Source organism: Rhinoraja longicauda, chromosome 3 (assembly GCF_053455715.1).
Source record: "Rhinoraja longicauda isolate Sanriku21f chromosome 3, sRhiLon1.1, whole genome shotgun sequence".
Classification (NCBI taxonomy): Eukaryota; Metazoa; Chordata; class Chondrichthyes; order Rajiformes; family Arhynchobatidae; genus Rhinoraja; species Rhinoraja longicauda.
In genome coordinates this window covers 42,546,199-42,569,068 of record NC_135955.1, presented here as the reverse complement: position 1 = coordinate 42,569,068, position 22,870 = coordinate 42,546,199, and the positions used below count along the sequence as shown (strand labels likewise).

Below are 22,870 nucleotides of genomic sequence, written 5' to 3'. Positions count from 1 at the left end.
AGATGTGCAAGTGAAATGCTTCCAGTGCTCATTAAAACGTTCACCTTGCCATTCACTCCATTCCATGTTATTGAAGGTTTTCAGTGATCGTGGAGGAAATTGTAGCCACTAAAATGTTGGCACGGTGGCGTAGTAATAGAGCTACTGCCTTACAGTGCCAGTGACCCAAGTTTGATCCTGACAACGGGTGCTGTCTGTACGGAGTTTGTACGTTCTCCCCGTGACCTGCATGGGTTTTCTCCGAGATCTTTGGTTTCCTCCCACATTCCAAACACGTAGAGGTTTGTAGATTAATTGGCATGGTATAAATGTAAAATTGTCCCCAGTGTGTGTAAGGTGGAGTACTGTGTGCAGTTTTGGTCTCCAAATTTGAGGAAGGATATTCTTGCTATTGAGGGCGTGCAGCGTAGGTTCACTAGGTTAATTCCCGGAATGGCGGGACTGTCGTATGTTGAAAGGCTGGAGCAATTAGGCTTGTATACACTGGAATTTAGAGGGATGAGGGGGGATCTTATTGAAACATATAAGATAATTAGGGGATTGGACACATTAGAGGCAGGAAACATGTTCCCAATGTTGGAGGAGTCCAGAACAAGGGGCCACAGTTTAAGAATAAGGGGTAGGCCATTTAGAACGGAGATGAGGAAGAACTTTTTCAGTCAGAGAGTGGTGAAGGTGTGGAATTCTCTGCCTCAGAAGGCAGTGGAGGCCAGTTCGTTGGATGCTTTCAAGAGAGAGCTGGATAGAGCTCTTAAGGATAGCGGAGTGAGGGGGTATGGGGAGAAGGCAGGAACGGGGTACTGATTGAGAGTGATCAGCCATGATCGCATTGAATGGCAGTGCTGGCTCGAAGGGCTGAATGGCCTACTCCTGCACCTATTGTCTATTGTCTATAATATGCGGGGATTGCTGGTCGGTGCAGACTCGGTGGGCCGAAGGGCCTGTTTCCACATTGTAAACTAAACCAAACTAATTACCAAATGACAATGCAAACATAAATTGTATGTTGATTTATTGCAAGGGTTGATAATCTTCCATTTCTAGGTTTGTTTTAAACAGTAAAAAAAAACTATGGTTAAAGAGTGAACCACTTGTTTCATGAGTGGAACCTCAGACTCCTAAGAGACAACTGGCCATCATTCAAATTGTGATCTCAACGGTCATTTGACCTCTCTTATTTAAGTTCAACAACTACAGGTAATTTTTGGTGGCATCTTCAGTCCACTACTTCAGATGGAAGATATAAGAATTAAGTCTAGTATGACTGGAAAAGGCCACTTGTTGGCATTGTGGTTTAGAGATGGTGCTGGAGCCAATTATGAGCAAATCAATACCTAGAACAATTCCATCCTTTTATCTGAAATAAAATGGTAGAGCCACCCTTCAGACATTGAGGTTTTAAATAGAGTACATAAATAATAGTAGACAGAATATGTAAACACCAATAGGCATTTTAGTATTCCTGTGTAGGAATCATTACTGTCTGAGAACATGAAGAAACCAATGCTCGCATTCACTTGGGTCCCGAAGAGTCCCGACATAATTGCGCCCATCGACGATGAGTTCCTCCAGCACTTCGCATTTTTTCCTCAAGATTCCAGTATTTGCAGTTTCCTAAGTTCACAAGTTATAGGATGATGGCAAAGTTAACATCGCTGTTGGACAATGGCTCTCACCCCATGCAGGACACTGTCACTGCACTGAGTAGCTCCTTCAGTGACAGACTCCTTCATCCCAAGTGCGTGAAGCAAAGAGATATAGGAGGTCCTTCCTTCCCGTTGCTGTGAGACTGCACAACCAGCACTGCTCCCAGCAGACGAGTCAACAGTAACAGCTAAGGAATACAATTTATCCTTGTCTTTACTTTTATTTATAATGTATGATCTCTTGCTATCCACTTTGCTGTGTAACACTGTAAATTTCCCCGGTGTGGGACGAATAAAGGAATATATTATTATTATATTATATCGGAGTAGAATTAGGCCATTCGGCCCATCGAGTCTACTCTGCCATTCAATCATGGCTGATCTCTGCCTCCTACTCCCATTTTCCTGCCTTCTACCCATAACCCTTGACACCTGTTCTAATCATGAATTTGTTTATCTCTGCCCTAAAAAATCCACTGACGGCCCCCACAGCCCTCTGTGGCAATGAGTTCCACAGATTAATTACCCTCTGACTAAAGAAGTTCCTCTTCACCTCCTTTCTAAAAGAGCACCCTTTACTTCTGAGGCTATGACCTCTTGTCCTGGACTCTCCCACCAGTGGAAACATCCTTTCCACATTCACTCTATCTCTGCCTTTCATTATTCTGTAAGTTTCAACGAGGTCCCCCCTCAACATTCTAAACTCCAGCGAGTAGAGGCCCAGTGCTCATCATATGCTAACCACTCATTTCCTGGAATCATTCTTGTAAACCTCCTCTGGACCCTCTCCAGAGCCAGCACATCCCTCCTCAGATATAGGGCCCAAATCTTCTCACAGTACTCCAAATGCGGCCTGACCAGCGCCTTATAGAGCCTCAGCATTATATCTGTGTTTTTGTATTCCAGTTCTCTTGATTTAAACGCTTCTTGTGTGCCCGACTCCACTGCTCTGATCTCTGGCACTACATTTTGCTAAATGAATTTAATGGACAAATTAAAAGCATCTTACATTGCTTGTGTTTTCTTTTCCTCAGATATGCATGGAGGACTTGGTATCTTTTGACATATCACCTCATACAATTCTGTGGGCACTCATGGATATCCTCAAACATAATAGCCAGAATCTTAACATTTGGAAAAGGTAAGTCTCTGCTGATGCAGGTCCAAAGAGCAATGCCTATTGGTAATTTGTCCTTTCTGAGGAGAATGGAGTTTTCTTTCTCAAGGACAGATAGTGAATTACCTTTGTGTAGGAAGGAACTGTAGATTCTGGTTTACATCAATGATAGACACAAAAGTCTGGGGTAACTCTGCAGGACAGGCAGCACCTCTGGAAAGAAGGAATGGGTGATGTTTACCTCCAACGGGATCCCGCTACTAGCCACATCTTCCCATCTCCACCCCTTTCCGCTTTCCGTTGAGACTGTTCCCTCCTCGACTCTCTGGTTAACTCATCCCTTCCCACCCAAACCATCCCCTCCCCAGGTACTTTCCCCTGCAACCACAGGAGATGGAACACCTGTCCCTATGCCACCTCCCACTGTCCTGATTAATTTTACCGTTTATATGCCTCGTAGTCACCTTCCCTACAGCCAACAAAGAACCATTTACATTTCCCTTGATCATTGTTTGCTTTGATCTGTCATTTTCACACCTTACCCTTCCATACCTTTAGTTTCCCTCACCCCTGACACTTAATCTGAAGAAGGGTCTCGACCTGAAACGTCACCCATTCCTTCTCTCCAGAGATGCTGCCTGTTCCACTGAGTTACTCCCACATTTTGTGTCTATCCTTTGTTCCTCAGAGTTGTTTTCCACCATTGAGGTTAATGGTGATCATTCCCGGTTGATCAATAATGGTTCAGGTCCAATCTCACGTAGGACCCCAAGCTGTTTCCACACTTCAGTTGGTGGGAAAGTGATGGATTGGATGGTTGACACTGCCTGGTACATCATTGGTACCGATCTCCTCACCATTGAAAGGATCTAAAGAAGACATTGCCTCAAAAAGGCAGCCAGCATCATCATAGACCCACACCACCCTGGACACACTCTCATTTCACTCTGACCATTGGGATGAAGGCATAAGAGTCTAAAAACAGTGACCACCAAGTTCAAGAATAGCTTAACCTACAATCATCAGGCTCTTGAACACTACGCAACATTAACCTGTGAACTGTATTTGGTTCCACTAAGGACTTTGGGCTTTTTTTGGTATTATTATTGGGGTTATTAATTTATTGACTTTTTGTTTATAATATATCTACGTGTATTGTGCTACAGGCCTGTTATGCTGCTGGAAGTAAGAATGTCATTGTTCCTTTGATGGTACATACGATATATAAACACTCTTGCCTCCTGAAGTACAATAACCTCCTGATCCTACGGAGCTGTAGTGGAGTGGGGGGAAACGATGGAGATTGCAACCTCAGCACCTCTATGTTTATGTATTTGAATGTGGGTGGGAGTTATCATTACCTTTCTGTGGTCCAGCTGTATAATAATAGAAACATGTATGCAAGGGCCAAGTTCCCCAACAGACAGCTAACCAGCCCACTTAACATTCTGCCGACTTTATTGAGCCGAGCTCGTATCAGGAACAGACCTGAGGTTGGAATGTGCCACCTTGTCCTTCCCTCTGTCTATGACTCAACTCCCTGTCTTACATTGTATTTCTTATTGAGGAGAACTGGTGATCTTTCTGCTGGCTGACCTCCATGAATGCATCTCTGTTGCCAGATATCAAAGCATCTGTTTTGAAGTGCTACTCTAATTGTCAGCACCAGGAAGTAACACTGCTGTGGCTTTGTTTTAGACAGCTTTGTGGACACATATTATGCCTTAGGAGCTGTGATGTGTTCTTGCCAATTGCTCTCAAATCTGGAGGTGATCCATGTCTTCACGGGCATCGAGCGAAGCCCATTTCTTCCCCGGTTCTTACAGGTAGGAAGCAAGGTCTGAAATACCTGTGTGCATTTTAGCTTATGTTTAAAAAAAATTAAGTCCATTGAAAAGCATTCCTGAGATAGCTACTTGGAATAATGTGAAAGTCAATATAAAATGTATGCTTAATTGTTAAAGGGCAATAAACATTATAAATGGGACCTGGACAACCTCATCAAGAAAGGAACCTCCAACATACTCATAGCAATAGCAGCAGAATTTATTTCTTCCGACAGTTTATATGTCATGGAACCTCACACACAGGCGATTCAATCTTTGAATGAGCAATACATCCCAATTCCCCCTTCTCCAAAACACAAAGTGCTGGAGGAACTCAGCTGGTCAGGCAGCATCTATGGAAGGAATGGAGAGATGACATTTTGAGTCAGGATCCTTCCTCAGACCGATTAAAGCTAAGGAAGGGTCCCAACCAAAAACATTGCCTGTTCATTTCCTCCACAATTTCTACCTGACCCGCCGAGTTACTCCAGCACTTTGTGTTTTGTTCAAGATTCCAGCACCTGCAGTTCCTTGTGTCTCATTTTCTAATCTTAATTGGAACTTTGTGTCTGTTAACACCATCTACTGAATTGACCAAAAGATCTTTGTTAATCACTATGAAACGTGTGCATCTGAGACATCCATCCAGTCCTTTCCTCCCTCCCTCCCTCCCCCCCCCTCCCTGCATTGCAACTGTGCATAACACTTTTTCTGAAATAATTACAGCGCATTGTCATTTCGGAAAGATAATTCAGAGGTTCATAAGTGATAGGAGCAGTATTAGACCATTCAGCCCATCAAGTCTACTCTGCCATTCTATCATGGCTGATCTATCTTCCCCTTTAACCATTCTCCTGCCTTCTCCCCATAAACCCTGACACCCATACTAATTAAGAATCTATCTATCTCTGCCTTAAATATATCTATTGACGGCCTCCACAGCGTTCTATGGCAATGAATTCCGCAGATTCATCATCATCTGACGAAAGAAATTTCTCCTTATCTCCTTCCTAAACGAACGTCCTTTCATTCTGAGGCTATGACCTATGGTCCTAGAGTCTCCCACTAGTGGAAACATCCTTTCCACATCCACTCTATCCAAGCCTTTTACTGTTCGGTAAGATTCAATGATGTCCCCCCTCATCTTCTTAACTCCAGTGAGTAGAGGGCCAGTGCCACCAAACACTCATCATATGTTTACCCACTCATTCTCGTAAACCTCCTCTGGCCCCTCCCCAGCACCAGCACATCCTGCCTCAGATATGGGGCCCAAAATTGCTCACAATACTGCAAATGCAGTCTGACCAGCACCTTATAAAGCCTCAGCATTACATCCCTGTTTTTGTATTCTAGTCCTCTCAAAATAAATGCTAGCATTCTGTTTGCCCTCCTTACTACCGATTCGACTTGCAAATGAACTTTTTGAGAATCCTGCACCAGCACTCCCAAGACCCTTTCTACCTCCGATTTCTAAATTCTCTCCCCATTTAGAAAATAGTCTATGCCTTTATTCCTACTACCAAAATGCATGATTCCACAGTGTTACTCTGTATTCCATCTGCCACTTCTCTGCCCACTCTCCCAACCTGTCTAAGTCCTTCTGCAGAGTCCCTGCTTTCTCTACACTACCTGCCCCCTCTACCTAGCTTTGTATCATCTGCAAACTTGGCCACAAAGCCTTCAGTCTCCTCATCCAAATCGTTGATATACAACGTGAAGAGTAGCAGCCCCTTCACAAATCTGAATGTTGCATCTCAAATGTAACAGCGCGGGTCAATGGAGCCTTTAATGCATGCATTCTAATGTTGGGAATGTAGTTAAGAAATGAACAGTGTGGCGAATTGTGGTCCGAAACCCTCTCTGTGGTTACTCCAGTGGCGTTCTCTCGCTATCACGTTTCAACAAATATGCCAGCAAAGGCAGCTTCTTGTGTCATCCCTTTCCCCTATTTTTCCCAACAAATCCTTCTTTTAAAGCCCATTCCCTTTTGAATGATCCTAAACATTACGCTTCACCCTTCAGGTAGTGAGGTAATGCATTATAGAACCACCATCCATGTTGGGAAAAAATCTCCAGCGTTTTTGCCAATTGTCTTAAACGTGTGTCAGTTTACTGACTTTCCTGTCAACAGAAAGCATTTCTCTCTGTCTATTCTGTCAGACCCTTCAATGTGATAGTTAGCTGTTTGTTTAGGACAATAGCCAAATCCACTCAAACAAGTCAACTAAAAAGCTTTGAGCAAATTAACTTTCCATCACTGGTTTCAAATAGCATCAAACATCAATTTGGTCTGGTATGAGCTGCCTTAGTTTAAGTACAATTCTTACTCATGGAGGTAATTAAGATTCGGCCAATGTATTAATTGTATTTCATAGCAACAGAAGTAGGTGTGATAACAAGGTCTGGAATAACATTCTCATTCATTTCCTTCATTTCCTTCTGCTCCAGGCTTATGGTGTTCAAATAACAAGCTTGATCCTCCTCTTTCAGCTGGCACCACGCCATTTATGGTATTAATCTCCCTTGGCCTTCACTCCAACAAAGTTCTTTGTTCTCTCCACCCCTCCTCTGCAACAAATATGCCAGCATCCAGTTTCTTCTCTCATTTCATTCCCAATTTTTTTTCCTGCAAATTCCATTTTAAGCTCCAGTTCCCTTTTGAAAGATCCTCCCCATTGTAGTTCTTCCTTCAGGTAATACATTTCAGACAAATCTCCCCACATCCTCATCAACTCCCCCTTGATTTTACCACTGATCTGCACACGATCGGCGATTTACAGTGGTCAGTTACATACTGACCTACACATCTTTCTGTTGTGGGAATAAACTAGAGCAGCCAGAGGAAACGCACACTATCAATGATACTTTATTGTCACATGTATCTAGGTACAGTGACATGCTTTGTTTTGCATACAACCTGGTAAAATCATATAGTAGATCTCACCTAGGCAGTACACGTGTCGCCGTTTAGGCGGCATCAAAGTTGCATAAGTTCACTGAACTGTCCCATCTGCTCCCTGCCGCCGCATGTGGCAGCAGCACCGACACCCCCCCCCCCCCCCTCCACTCCGCCAGGTCCCCTCTTCGTTCTCGGCAGTCTCCCCCGCTGGATCCCCAATTGTTCACAGCAGCCCTCCCTGCCGGGTAGCTCTCCGACGACCTTCCTCGATCTTGAGGACTCTCCGACCACCCTCCTTGTTCTCCGACGGCCCCTTTTCCCAAAGGGAAAACATGCAAACTCCACATAGATAGGACCCGATATCAGGATTGAACCAGGGTCTATGGTGCTGTAAGGCAACTGGCTTTACTTGTGTTACTTTTCCCATTTCTGATAAAACATAATCTTTCAGAAACTCAATTTTTCTCTCCACAGATGTTACTTAACTGCAGAGTATTTCCTGCATTTCCTATTTTTAGTTCCAAGAATTAAAGCTATTGTCTTCATTTCCAGATGCCTAATCATTAACGTAAACTTCATTTGCAGGCTCAATTAATAAAACATTATGGATTCTTTGTTAATGCTGTTGATGTACGTTTTCAGGTGACAGAGAGGAACGTGATCCTTTTTGTGGTTATAGCTAGTCAAGAAGAGATGCAAAACAAGCAAATTGTTTGGGCCCTGTTCTTCCTCTGGAATACTCTGGATATAATCAAGTGAGTAACTGGACTGCCTGGTTGTCCATTAGCACACTATGACATTTCTCTTAACCTTCAAACATGATAAAGGGTATTCTGCAGAGTCCACAACTAGCAAACAATGCTGACAGAGCACAAACTCCAGAAGAACGTCTCAGTTTACCTTGTCCAAGTGACACATCACTATTGATATTTAGCACTTAACATTTTAGGTCATTTTAGGAAACCAGTAAGAATATCAGCATCTGTCGAGCCAGACTATTCTTCCTGGACTAAAACTAAAAAGTGCTGGAAACACTCAACATGTGAGGCAAAATCTGAAGGAGGAGGAAGTGTTAATGGCTTCAGCTCCAAGACACTTCCAGACCTGAAATGTTAAGTTTCTCCTTCTGCAGATGCTGCCTGACCTGCTGAGTGCTTCCAGCATTTTCTGTTTTTTTGTTTAGATTCCGAGCATCTGAAAGGTTATGACTTTCTTTTACTGTTCTTCCTCAACTTTTGTTGCTGCCGAGTGTGACAGTTAGAGCCCGATTAGGCCTTGCTGTACCTCCAACGTAGTACAGGAGAAGAATGGAAAGGGGAGGGAGGCAGTGAATGGAAAGCTGTTAAATCAAAGGAGCAAGGATGAATGTCAGTGAAAGGGATAGGAAAGGAGGGACAGCAGTGTAAGCAAGAAATTCAATATCATGAGAGGAATTTCAGTTCAGATAAAGGGGACAAGAGAGTGGAACCCCTGAGCAGAGAAATGGATTTTAATGAAAGGGGACGTGAGGCGAAGTATGTCTAGGATGGAAGATAATTGTCAATATTGAATCAAGGGTGTGGAGGCTGATGCTTGGGATACCTGGGGAAGACCTGTTGATGGAGTGGGCTTACTGAACATGTGCAGTCAGGAAGGCAGGGGCTAGCTGTTGGCTTGTGAAAGCTGAAGGCAATCCTTTAAGGCGGCACAGCAATAGTGTTGCTGCCTTACGGCGCTAGAGACCCAGGTTCGATCCTGACTACAAGTGCTATCTGTAGGGAGTTTGCATGTTCTCCCTGTTATCGTGTGTGTTTTCTCCAGGTGCTCCGATTTCCTCCCACATGCCAAAGACGTGTGGGTATTGACAGGTATGTTCATTGGCTTCTGTGGAATGTGCTCAGTGTGTCAGATAGAACCAGTGTCCAGGCGATCGTTGGTCGGCGCGGACTCGGTGGGTCGAAGGGCCTGTTTCCAAGCTGAATCTCTGAACTAAACTTGAGCTTGAACGGCTGCAGTTCTGCGCCACAGGGTGTTCGGCCCAGGAGTATTAAAGCAGCCATTTACATTAAGGAGGCAACCGATCCTGCCTCAGATAACTTGCTGGGAATCCCAATGTCCAAGCCTACCGCTGCTTTAGCCATATGCTGATGACATCATCGACTTTACTTCAGCATGTTAAGTACGTCCTTTGTGACTTTAGTGGGATTTAGTAATTTTATCCATGGCTCCAGAACCAGGGGCCACAGTTTAAGAATAAGGGGTAGGCCATTTAGAACGGAGTTGAGGAAAAACTTTTTCATTCAGAGTTGTAAATCTGTAGAATTCTCTGCCTCAGAAGGCAGTGGAGGCCAATTATCTGGATGCTTTCAAGATAGAGTTAGATAGAGCTCTTAAAGATAGCGGAGTCAGGGGGTATGGGGAGAGGGCAGGAACGGGGTACTGATTGTGGACAATCAGCCATGATCACATTGAATGGCGGTGCTGGCTCAAAGGGCCGAATGGCCTACTCCTGCACCTATTGTCTATTGTCTAGTGTCTCACTTCAATAATCAGAAGGAAGAGAATTTGGGGGGGTCCCGCATTGTGCTAACCTTTTGTTTGACTGACTGTGACCTACTGTGTCCTAGTAGAAGGATGCACAGTTAAAACCAAGGCAGTGCAGTTCATGACTCCTGAAATTCCTTCATCATGATGAACTGGAGGGATCTAACCCATCCCAATGTAAGCCATCTTAACCATGCTATCTTGTACTCCCATTGTATCTAATATTTCCCTAGGGAATCACAGAACGTAGAGGCCAATCAGCTCTTTATGTGTGATAGCTCTTTGATACGACATTCCAATAATCCCCCACTGCTCTCCTCACTGTAAAATCCAACATCCAGTTCTGTTCAGTTCAGTCTAGTTTATTGTCACGTGTGCAGTGAAAAGCTTTTTGTTGCATATTAGCCCGTCAGCAGAAAGACAATACATGATTACAATCGATCCATTTCAGTGTACATGATAAGGAAATAATGTTTAGTGTAGGGTAAAGTCCGATCAAGGATAGTCCCGAGGGTCATCAAAGAGGTAGATAGTTGTTCAGCACTGCTCTCTGGTTGTGGGAGGATGATTCAGTTGCCTGATAACAGCGTAAGAAACTGTCCCTGAATCTGGTGGTGTGCAATTTCACACCTATACATTTTGCCTGATGGGAGAGGGGAGAAGAGGGAGTGGACAGGGTGCAACTCGTCCTTGATAATGCTGCTGGCCTTGCCGAGGCAAGGAATATCTAAACCCTCACAAAAGTACTAATGCAATTGCCTTCGGGAAGATATTATTGGATCTCCTACTATTTTTCTTGTGGAAATAACATCTCTCTGGATACTCTATTAAGCTCTTCCATAATTGTAAACAAGTGACCTCTCAAACCTCTCTAAAAACCCAAATTGCTTTCCTGCTGAGTACAAATTTTCCATTCTGTTGAAGATATGGATAATATAGAGTTTATAAGTTTGTAAAACGAAAGGCCATAATTTGCATTAAAGTAGCAAAGTTGGGGCAACATGGTGGCGCAGTGGTAGAGTTGCTGCCTTACAGCGCCAGAGATCCGGGTTCGATTCTCACTATGGGTGCTGTCTGCACGGAGTTTGTACGTTCTCCTCGTATTTCTAAACTAAACTAAGCCATTAACTCTTGCGCAGTGAGGTTTCTTTTCATCTGCAAGCTAATGAAAGGTTGAGGTCATCTTGTCAGAGTAAAATTGATATCTTTGACTGTCAATCACATGAACAGGATGTGTTCAAATGACGGATTCAGAAATTAACAGCACAGGAGCTGGTAAAAAAGAATAATTAAAGCAGATTAATTACTTATTGGCCCCATAGCAGAAGCGTTCACGTTGTGGGGCTGGAAACTGGAAGTGTCCTGAGCTAATTCTGCTACCACCATCACCTACTGCACAAGTGAGGCTCCCACCGATTGTCGCCGGAAGCTTGCGCCCTTTTCAGGATGGACGATGATAGTGATGAAACATTTGAATGATGGACAAGAAAGAAGAATTACTTATCTAATCTGGTACAGGGAGAAAAATGGGGAGTGAAGTTGAGATAAAATTTAAGAAAGGGCAGATCAACACAGAAATGGTCAGACATGGGGATAAGAGACTGTAGATGTTGGAATCGTGAACAAAAAACATAGTGCTGGAGGAACTCAGGGGGTCAGGCAGCATCTGTGGATGGGATGGACAGACAATGTTTTTGAAGGGTCTCAAACCAAAAAGTGACCTGCTTCTTATCAGCAACCATTAAGCTCTTGAATGCTGCACAACACTATTATCTCAACTACCATGAGGAACTATAGATTTATTTTTGGTTGCACCATAGACTAACTACTTGTTAAGAGAATACTTAGATTAGAATGGTTAAGACTGAATTTTGTTCCTAGTTTTTATCTACTACATGAGCAGTAGTATCATACTATTCAACAGATTTAAATGATGATGCAAACCACCCAAGAAAAAATCATGATAAATTCCAAGTTTAATAGTGCAATGTCATGAAAAATACATCCTTTCTGCATCATTAATTACAAACGCCATTACCTTTAAGTTTAGCATTCATCTATTTTTTTCAGAAAGTCATTTTTGCTTAATGTTAAGGAGCACAAAGGTCAACTGAACAAGGCATAAAGTGCTGGCCTATCTCAGCGGGTCAGGCAGCTTCTGCTGCCTCGAGACCGCTTCCCAATGTTAATTGGAATAACATTAACATGACCTCAGCATTTATCTAGTTTGTCTGGATTAATTTCATAAAATGTGAAACATTTTCAGACCAGGCAATGGTAAAACTTTATAATAATAGCAATGTTGCAGATCTTGATTTTTTTTCTTTGTGAAACGGGAGGTAGAAGTGCCATGAACTTACAATGTACCATCCGTGACATCACCGATGTTCATTTCTTTGCATTGAAAAGACATTGTAAAATAACTTGAACCATTTTCTTCTAATTAACAGACATCCATATAACATGCTAACAACCATTGGAAGTGATTATCATATTTTGACCTGGATTCATCATTCCCTTTGGGTGCCACTTTATCCGTTAATAACCTTGGCTGAAGGTATTTAAACTAAACTATTACCTCTGGTAAGATATGATTGCTGTGGAATATATTTGGGCCCATATGCATTTTTTGTCCATCTTTTAACTACCACTATTGCCTCCCTACTTTGCAAAGGGCATATCAGAGGCTGACTTTGAAATCCTTGGCAGTACAATGTATTGCCAAAAACCCAGTAAGAAAACTCTCCTCACATTAAAATAGCTATTAAAGTTTTCAAGAAGGCTAGATTATTTTCCAGTTTAAAAGCCCCAAATGACCCAACAAAAAAACAGATGGAACTGCAGACTATGGAGTGATTTCATCAATGTTTACAAGATAATGAAGGGATGAGATTGTGTTTGTGTAGAACTGAATTGGTAATCCGGATTATGTTATTGCATGAACTGAATAAGTGATGGGGTAATTGGGAGTAAATCATGTCAGGACAGAACTAGTTCCAGTGTGAGGAACGATTCTTGGACAAGTTGCCTGCATAGGTGTCAAATACAGACTCCTTGCGAGTAAGTCCTGGACACGTTCCTAGTGGAGCAGAGACCACCTCCCCCTTCAGCAAACCATGCCACTTCTCCTACGCCTCATTCCTGCACCACTCTGCACACCCCTTATCCTCTCTCCCTGGTACCTCCCCTCGGCCTCCATTCCCCACTCAAATCCTGTGTCTGAAATAAGCCCCACCCCTATCGGGAGAGGGGAGGGTGAAAGTGGAGACCACCAGGAGGATGACGAGCAGGAACACAAAGACTACCAGTGATGGAATCTAATAAGCAAGGATGGTGATAATGGGAACTATTAAGGGAGAGATGAAGGGCAGATGGACCAGATGGGGGAGGGGATCAGATGGTGGAAGTGTGTGGGGAGTGGGTGGATGGAACCAGGAGGGGATGATAATAGGTGGTGAGGGTCTGGAGGGAGGTGGAATAGGAAAAGGGACATAAGTGGGAAGACCAGAGACGGATCGGAAAGGGGGGTGGTATACAGGTAGTATGGGTTACCTGAAGTTGGAAAATTCAATATTAATACCATAGATATTATCCCGGTGGAATGCCCAGAAAGAATATGAAGTGTTGAAAGAAATAGACGAGAATAGTTATGTTTTGGGTTTTATTGCAAATGTGTGGCAAATGTGAACTCAATGGGGGAAAAAGTTTTAAAACTTGACAAAATCTCCTTCCATCTCACAAATCTAACTATAGAGTGGCAGAATTGAAAAGTTAAAGTAGAACTATGGAACTTGTATCACACTTACAAACAGCAGAGGGTGATGTCTGCACCAGAAAAAGGAGTAAATAAGACCAAAGTAATTATTCAAAAAAGTTTACAAAGATGACTGATATCTTAAATGTTTTTTAATAGTTAGGCTCAGTTTCGTAGCTCTGACCTGTCAATGTGATTGCTTTTCAACCTATGCTTCAGAAGAGTTAACTCTGCTATATAAGCATGACATTTCAATTCTCCACAGTCTGGGCCTGTCAACTGAGTCTTGTCATATTCAACAGCCCTTTCAGACCAGTTCTGTACTGTGGATTTATTCTGACTGGAAATTGGGTGGAGTCTGTCATAACTCATTTGTGACTCTGAGTGACGAGACTTTCATCCTTTATCTCCAGCCAGGGTCTCAACCAGAGGTGAAAGGCACTTTTAAATACACTGTGTTGCTCAGTAGCCATAAAAGGCAAAATGGAATTTGGACAAATCCTTTAACTTTGTTGTGCCCTGAGCTTTAAATCAGATTACTGCATCAGCCAGGGGTGGCTCTCCCTCAAATTATCCTAGCTTCTCCCCTGTTGGGAAATGGCAAACATGTCCTTGGTATGTATCTCAGAGACACATAATGATTGGGATGGGGGTGGGGAAGAGGTGAGGGAATAGAGTGTGGTGGTCCTGTATCCAATCACTTTGTACTGTTGCAACTAGGCCTTCAGAACCACATACCTTCCATGCAACAACTATTTTCTTCATTTGATGGGGACAGAATAAGCTGGGAAATCTTGAGAGTCTGTGGTCCACAAATACTGCAGCTTTACGGAGTCCGTAAAAGATCTGTCTTTATTTAAAACAGGAGAAAGGTGGAGACTTATAGACCAGTCTGTCTATCCTTGTCATGGGTAATTTTTTAGGAAAAAAAAGAACAGTTTAAAATCATCATTTGGAAGGGAACCAATTAATAAAGACAGTATAAATTGGTAAAGTTATTAAATTTTGAGAAGATAAAAACAGTAAGTCATGAAATGAATGGGGACGATATGGATTTGTGCAGGGTGTTTGACAATTCTCAGTTTGCTGTGCAAATATTACAATTAAACGAAAGGACATGCCAACGGGGTGCGGCTCGGCTCGGCTGCGGGGCCCAACATCCCCCGGTGCGGCTTGGCCGCTGGACTTTACATCGCCCGGTGCGGCTTGGCCGCTGGACTTAACAGTGCCCGGTGCAGCTCGGCTGCGGGACTTAACATCGCCCGGTGCAGCTCGGCTGCGGGGCTTAACACCGCCCGGTGCAGCTCGGCTGCGGGGCTTTACATCGCTGGTGCGGCTCGGCTGCGGGACTTTTCACCGCTGGTGCGGCTCGGCTGCGGGACTTGACATCGCCCGGTGCGGCTCGACCACGGGACTTAGCTGCGCAAGGCTTGGTCGCGGGCCTTTCATCGCCCGGTTCGGCCGCGAGACGTTTCAGCGCCCGGTGCGGGGACTGTGCGGGTCGGTCGGGGACGAGCTGTCTGTCCGTGGGCGTGGGGAAGAGAGTGGAAGTTTTGTTGCCTCCATCACAGTGAGGGGGTGTTTGGAGTCACTGTGATGGACGTTTGTGTTGGGGTTATGTGTCTTGTGTTCTTTTTTTTCTTTCTATGACTGCTATGTAGTTTCGTTCGGTACTTCGGTACCGAACGACAAATAAAGCTCTGTTATACCTGTTATAGATCCAAAATCAGGAAGCAACAGATAATGGCAACCTAGGGATTTCACTGTGGCTTCGCTCGTCTTCATGCTACTTCCCTTTTTTATTTAGATATCAATGACGTGGGCTTATGCCTTCAACATTGATATAGATCATTAAAGGGAACTAGCACTTCAATGATACAAAGATTGACTATAAGAATGAAGAAGAAAGCTAAAGCCTGCAGGAAGATATGTGGTCTGGTCATGTGTTTAAAAGTGGGAAAGCGTTAGGTATAGCTTTTACTGTAGAGGGTGTGTGGCCACACAGGCCCGGCAAATAAACAATGATTACATATCATGGTTCAGAGATCGTTTTGAAAGCATGACCACAGGAGATAACAGGAAACGTTGATAAGATGGCCAAAAAGATATGTGGGATGGAGAACAGGAAATTGCAAATGCTGGACTCTTGAGCAAACCACAAATGGCTGGGGAATCTCAGCGGATCAGGCAGTATCTGTGGAGGGAAATGGGCAGATGATATTTTGGGTCCGGACCCTTGTTCAGACTGAAGATAAGACACAAAATGCTGGAGTAACAGCAGGACAGGCAGCATCTCTGGATAGAAGGAATGGGTGAGGGTGAGGGTCGAAACTAGAGATGCTGCCTGAGTGTACTCCCGCCGAGTTACTCCAGCATTTTGTGTCTATCTTTGGTGTAAACTAGCATCTGCAGTTCTTTCCTACTCCTTCAGACTGATGGACTGGAGGGAAGAAAGCTGGAAAAGAGGTGTGGGTGGGGAAAAGCCTTCCACATGATAGATGGACGGGTGATGGGCACAGTGACAAAGACTGGAGGTGAAATGGAAACAAATGGGTGTCAGATAAAGAAAGGAGGGAAGTGGAATATAAAGCCGGAGGGATTGCATGGATGTAAGCAAATGAAAAAGGGAGAGAGGGGGTCTTGGTGATGAGAGGTGAGGATACAGAGGAGAGGGAAGGAATAGGGTGACTAGGGTGGTGGGAGAAATGTGTGCGCACAAGGGGGGCATGGAAAAGAGAGGAGGGTTCGGGCGTATTACTAGAGAATTCAATGCTCATATCATTTGGTCACAGGCTAAGCAAGCAGAATATGAGGTTATGTTCCTCCCGTTTATAAGTGGCTTCACTATGGCAATGGAGGAGGCCAAGGAGGGAAAGGTTGGTATGGGATGGGAATTAAAATGGTTGGCAACAAGGAGCTTCAGCAGATCTTGGTGGACAAAGCCCAAGTGCTTGGCGAAATGATCGCCATGTCTTCGCTTGGTTTCACCAATGTAAAGGAAGCCACATAGACTGTGGGATATTTTTCTTTATTTTGCTGAAGCAGAGAATACAAGAACAGAGATGGTGCAAGAACTGCAAGGGAAACCTCTTGTGAGGCACTGCTGCCATAGTGTGCTGTGTTTGGTCATCACATTATAAGGTGGAAAATACTCCACTAGATGGGGCACAGAAGAGATTTAAGAAGCTGCTGCCAGGATTGGAGAATATTAGCTGAGGGAGAAAGTGAAAAGGTGGAGTATTTTTATTGGAAGAGCATAAACAAAGTAAGTAAGTGAAGTAAATAACATTTTTAAGCTGTCTGGATAATGGATGGGAAGAGATGTTTCTTAATAGAGAGCTCAATAAACAGGGGGCACAGATTTACAAGAACTGGGAGAATTCTTAGAGAAGAGGTAGGAAGAAATATTTTTCAGTAAAGAGACCAGAGATGGTGATGGTCCAGAACTCATTGTATGAAAGGACGGTGGAGGCAGAGATCCTCATTAGCACACAACAAACTGAACACTATGTGATCTGATGGTAGGAGGAGGCTCCAGGGCAAAAAAAGCTCAACTGGGTAATGGATTGGATTCTATTTTTGTATCTGGGCACTTCTATAATCCTTGTTGCATTTAGTGTACTTGGATGTGAAATGTATGAAATCTTGTGAAAAGGAATTAGACTGAGAAATAGAAGATAGACACAAAAGGCTGGAGTAACTCAGGGGGATAGGCAGCATCTCTGGAGAGAAGGAATGGGTGACATTTCGGGTCAAGAGCCTTCTGGTCACGGCCCAAAAAGACACCCATTCCTTCTCTCCAGAGATGCTGCCTAACCCGCTGAGTTACTCCAGCTTTTTGTGTCTATCTTCGGTTGAAACCAGCATCTGCAGTTCCTTCTTACACATTCTTAGATGGAGAAATAGTGTAGTTAGCCTGCAGCAAAGACAGACATGATGGGTCAAATGGTCTCCAACTCTGCTGTACATCTCTTGGAATGGAAGCCATGTGGGTCTTCAGCTACTTCAATCAGCTCTAAGTTTGTAGTGTTCACTTTACTAACAAACTTTTCCTTTTATTGCAGTAATTGCCATTTATCAGTCGTTGCCCTATTTTGAATTTTATGGAACCAACTCCATTGTATTACCTGGACCCATTCGCATTCTGGTGCTTTTTCCATATATATTGCAAATCTACTGTCTAATCCTTATTGGTGGTAAGTTGAACATTTAAAAAAAAGAGATACAGCTTGGAAACAGGTCCTTTGGCTCACCGAGTCCATGCTGATCATCAATCACCAGTTCATACTAGTTCAATGTTATCCCACTTTCACATCCACTCCTTTTCAACCAGGGCCAATTTATAGCAGCCAGTTAACCGGCAAACCCTCACAACTTTGGGATGTGGGAGAAACCGGAGCACCTGGCTGAAACCCACAGTCACAGGGAGAATGTGCAAAGCTCCACACAGACAGCACCATGGTCATGGCCTGTGATTCTGCCACTGTGAGCCAGCAGCTCTACCAGCTGCACTACTGTGAGAATCCTCCTCCCATTCAAAACCTGTGTGAAAGTAGTTTTATGATCAAATCAAAATCTCCTGTGGATTAACAAAATCAGCTGCTGTTATCAATCTGATGGCTGTTTCTCAAATAAAGATGAGCCAAACAACCTCCTTCATTCATTATTATCCCAAAGAGGAAATAGTTACCAGAAATCTAAGAATAACAATTTAGACTTTAGAGATACAGCCTGGAAACAGCCCCTTCGGCCCATCGTTAGTCTGTACCGACCAGCAATCACCCCTTACACCAGGACTATCCTACACACTAGGAACAATTTACAATTTGTATATATTCTGTGGACAAAGTACCAGGTGAAAACAATGTAAACGAGACCGAACCCAATACTCAATGCAGATCAATGGATTGTTACATTTGGATTTTTCAGTCTTGCTGCACATGCATAATGTTAGTAGTGTATAAGTACTTCCCCTTCTGGGTGCATTTGTTAAAATTTACTAGCTTTTCTATGTTTAATTTAGGTATGTACAGCAGCTGCAAACAATTCTATGAAGAACGAAAGGAATATACAAGAAAGCAGAGAATTAAAGCAGAATGAAAGTAAACCCAACGGATTTAGATCACGTAGTGTAAGAAAATAACTGCAGATGCTGGTACAAATCGAAGGTATTTATTTCACAAAATACTGGAGTAACTCAGCAAGTCAGGCAGCATCTCAGGATTTAGATCACAGTCGGCATCTACCCCAAGAATCTCTAAATGCTGCCATAAAATTGAGAGCTAACACTTTTATCTGAAGCCTGAGTTTTATCATAGGACATTTGAATTGTAATTAAACTAAATGTAGTGCAGAGCTCAATGTGTCTTTATTACAGACAATGGGCGCAGCCTCAACTCCCTAAGATGAATGGGTTACTGCCAGAGACGAAAGTTTAAGTAGAATGAGACAAGAAGCAAGCCACCTTGAAGCAGCATACTTCCCGTCTTAGACAGAAACAGGATGCAGTTTGGATGACTAATCTGTTCACAAAGGGCAGGGTGATTGTTTAATATTAATGCAAGGCTGCCAGTGTGCATTTTTAAAGCAATCATTTTCAACCACAGAAAGCCACTTTCCCCAGGCCTCATGAAACCCAAGGGTTGAAAGGAAGCAAGAAATGGTAAAGCCATGAGGTAAATTCCTTTACAGCTCAGCTTGTGGGCCAGTAGAACAGCACCTCATATTTAGCTTGGGCGGCTTACAGCCCAGCGGTATGAACATTGACTTCTCTAACTTTAGATTGCTCCTCTGTCCCTCTCTTTCCCTCCCCCTTCCCAGTTCTCCCACTGTCTTCACCTTTCTTTGTCCCGCCCCCCCCCGACATCAGTCTGAAGAAGGGTCTCGACCCGAAACGTCACCCATTCCTTCTCTTCAGCGATGCTGCCTGACCCGCTGAGTTACTCCAGCATTTTGTGATACCATCGAGTGCATCCCTTTATATCCCTGCCACATCTTCTTAGCTCCCTGACCACCACTCCTCCTCCTCCTACTAAGTAAGAAACCTATGACTATCATATTTTCTCCATGATTACTACCAACTCACAATCGATCACATGATCAGGACCCCTGTGATTGTTCATATTCCTTAGGAACAACCTACAGACTTTCTCCATTCAAGAGACTAGCTTATTAAACAGGCCATCTAAGAGAAGGAAACTAAGAAAGAAATTGAAAGGGACAAAGCGGGACATTTGGGCAAAGCCTTCCTCCAGGATTTCTCACCGCAGAAGAGGTTTGAAGCTGGGATGCAGGCCAATGGACTAAATCCAAGCCAATGGTTTCTGAAGATCTGACCTTAAAGAATCGGAAACTTAACCTTTTGTTATAATATTAAGTCATTTCAGCTCTACACCAGCAATCTGTTTCCATAGTTCTCCATGAGACATTAAATTATGATTGTTCAATACGACCTCTGCAAGTGCTTGTTGTACAAAGGCAACAGTAAAGGCTACATACAGTAGGAGTTAGTTGTAATTAATTATTATTTCTCATCACCAGACAAAATTGTTATCTGGTCATAAGGTCATAAATGATATGAGCAGAATTAGGCCATTCGGCCCATCAAGTCTGCTCCGCCATTCAATCATGGCTGATCTATCTCTCCTATCCCATTCTCCTGCCTTCACCACATAACCCCTGATATCTATACTAATCAAGAATCTATCTATCTCTGCCTTAAAAATATCCATTGACTTGGCCTCCACAGCTTTCTGTGGCAGAATTCCACCGGTTCACCACCCTCGGACGAAAGAATTGAAGATAATTTGCTCGCACATGGGTTGAAGCAATGTGCTGTTCTAAACTGCACTAAAATGCCTTTTGAATATTTGTATTTTTTTTAAGCAATTTTGGTTTATTATTTACCAAGATCTGAATTTATATTTAACTCAACCAGCTGTAAATTTGGATTTAACTATGTTAAGGTGACCAGTAAGAATTTCTCACTTTGCTACTGATCTGAAACTCACTTGTATTATCCAATTAGTTGGTAAATTCAAATGGTACCTACTTTTGACATTATTTTGCTAGACATTTCATGATAAATTCTCCAGATATATTTGTTGTCCTGGTCAGAGTTTAATTGGATATCATTACAATAGAAATAGTTTAAACAAATAAACAAATAAATAATGGTGGGGCACTTCGTGTGGACCCTTTATACCTTGCATTTTGATTTAAAGTTCACAAAATGCTGGTTGCGAATTTGATGGGTTTCGGGGTGAGGAGTGGGTTTTGAAGCAAGCAGGGACAAATGAATTGATCAGTGAGATTATTCCCTTTAACGAAACACGCCTTGTTTGATTGATTCATTGAGAGGGTATAGGAAGGGACTATACTTTCACATCAAAAGTGAAAGGGAACAGCTGGGAATAGGGAACCAACAGACCTTACAGCTAGTCTGAGGTGTGTAGTTACACATTCACTCTGCTTGGGCATGATCCCATGCATTGTTTGGCTCCTTTGTGGCAGGAAGGAATGGTGCAGCTCAGGAGTGAGGTCTCCGTGCCTGTGTGGATACAAACACACGTTCACTCCAAGTAGTTGGAAATATAGTTAGTAGGAAGTGAAAGGGAGAAAAACTTTCCACACACCATCTACCATCACCACTTCCTGAATGTTTAAACCGGTAAGACCTCTAAAAAAAATGCCTTTGAGGATCCAACTAACCTCCTTCTGAGCACTTGATATACAATGCTTAACACCACATGAAACTGCACTTTGTGCCATTATATCCTGATATCCATCACACATCATCAGGACGGTATAAAATTAGTAACAACTTTTTTACTTAGTTTAACTAATTAACTGGTAAATTTCTATCTCGTTTGCAAATATATACTGGAATATAATCTGAGGTTAAATTTGCAACTCACAGTAATTTTCATTGTAAGTATGTATTTGCTGTTTTTCCTTTCAAGTCACTATTTCTGCTTTGTACTTTTTTTTTAACACAGGTAAAATAGAAGCCAGTAAATAAAATGTATAATTGAATTTTTGAGTTTATGCATACTTTATCTGATAAATTATTCAGTACATTTTCCAGAACAGAGCATGAATATTTAAGAGATAACTGGATAATAAAAGCTGGCTGTGGAGGCCAAGACATTGGGTATATTTAAATTGGATATTGCTAGGTTCTTGATTAGTAAGGGCGTCAAAGGTTACAGGGAGAATGCAGGAGAATGGGATTGAGAGGGAAAAATAGATCAGCCATGATTGAAGGGCAGAGTAGACTCGATGGGTCGAATGGCGTAATTCTGCTCCCATCTTATGGTCTTACAATGAGTCTTGTCATCAGTGTAATCCTCAATCAACATAATGCTTTGTAAATTAGTTCTGTGGAAATATGGTTATTTCTTAAAAATGAATGAAATTCAAATATTTAAATCAATTTGAATATATGACAATGTGCTTTAATGTGTTACCAATGAAAAAAAAGACTTGTACAATATGAAGTTTGAAAAGAGGATTTAACAAACAAATTTTCTCTCAGTTACGACAAGTTTAATTTTCTATGTTCACGTGTTTAAAGGGCAATGCCAAGATCTCTAATGTAAAATATGCAGCATGAAACTGCACAGTATGCTTGCATGGATGGGGTAATTTTATTTTGTAAAAACTACTGCTGCTGTTTGGCTGGACCCACAGCTGTAGTTTGTCTTTGATAGTGCATAAGCAAACTATAGTTCAAAATGTATTGTCAGCCTGGAGGGAAGACATGTGGTTTTGAACTTTATTCAAACTGTGGCACACGATTCCTTGAAAAGTGATCTTGCCAGATGCGGGGATAGAAATGGAGAAGGGAACTGCTTTTGTAAAGGATGAAGTGGAAACGGAGTATATTTAATATAGTACCACACGAGCAAGTTACCTCCATATAAACACTGGGGGTCCCTGCCACAAACTCTGTTCCCTAACCACCAACTTCCTCCCTCTCTCAGCCACTGTTGAAGGTGGAGCCAGACTCTTCGCAAGCCTGGAACCATATTGAACCACAAGATAAAGTTCTGATCACATGTCTGCATTATCTGAGTCTGTTAGTTTCACAACTTGGCTCTGGCT

At 42.8% G+C, this 22,870-nt stretch overlaps 1 protein-coding gene across 1 annotated transcript in view; it reads left to right on the top strand.

Moving 5' to 3' along the window:
• hacd4 (3-hydroxyacyl-CoA dehydratase 4) overlaps positions 1 to 21,772 on the top strand; it is a 32,782-nt gene extending 11,010 nt beyond the window's left edge. Inside the window, exons 2-7 of the mRNA XM_078396042.1 lie at positions 2,681 to 2,787; positions 4,462 to 4,589; positions 8,131 to 8,243; positions 12,462 to 12,568; positions 17,830 to 17,961; positions 18,789 to 21,772. Coding sequence (XP_078252168.1) covers positions 2,681 to 2,787; positions 4,462 to 4,589; positions 8,131 to 8,243; positions 12,462 to 12,568; positions 17,830 to 17,961; positions 18,789 to 18,865 — 664 coding nt within the window. The 3' untranslated portion in view covers positions 18,866 to 21,772. The remainder of the gene's footprint in view (positions 1 to 2,680; positions 2,788 to 4,461; positions 4,590 to 8,130; positions 8,244 to 12,461; positions 12,569 to 17,829; positions 17,962 to 18,788) is intronic.
• Positions 21,773 to 22,870: the final 1,098 nt, after the last annotated feature.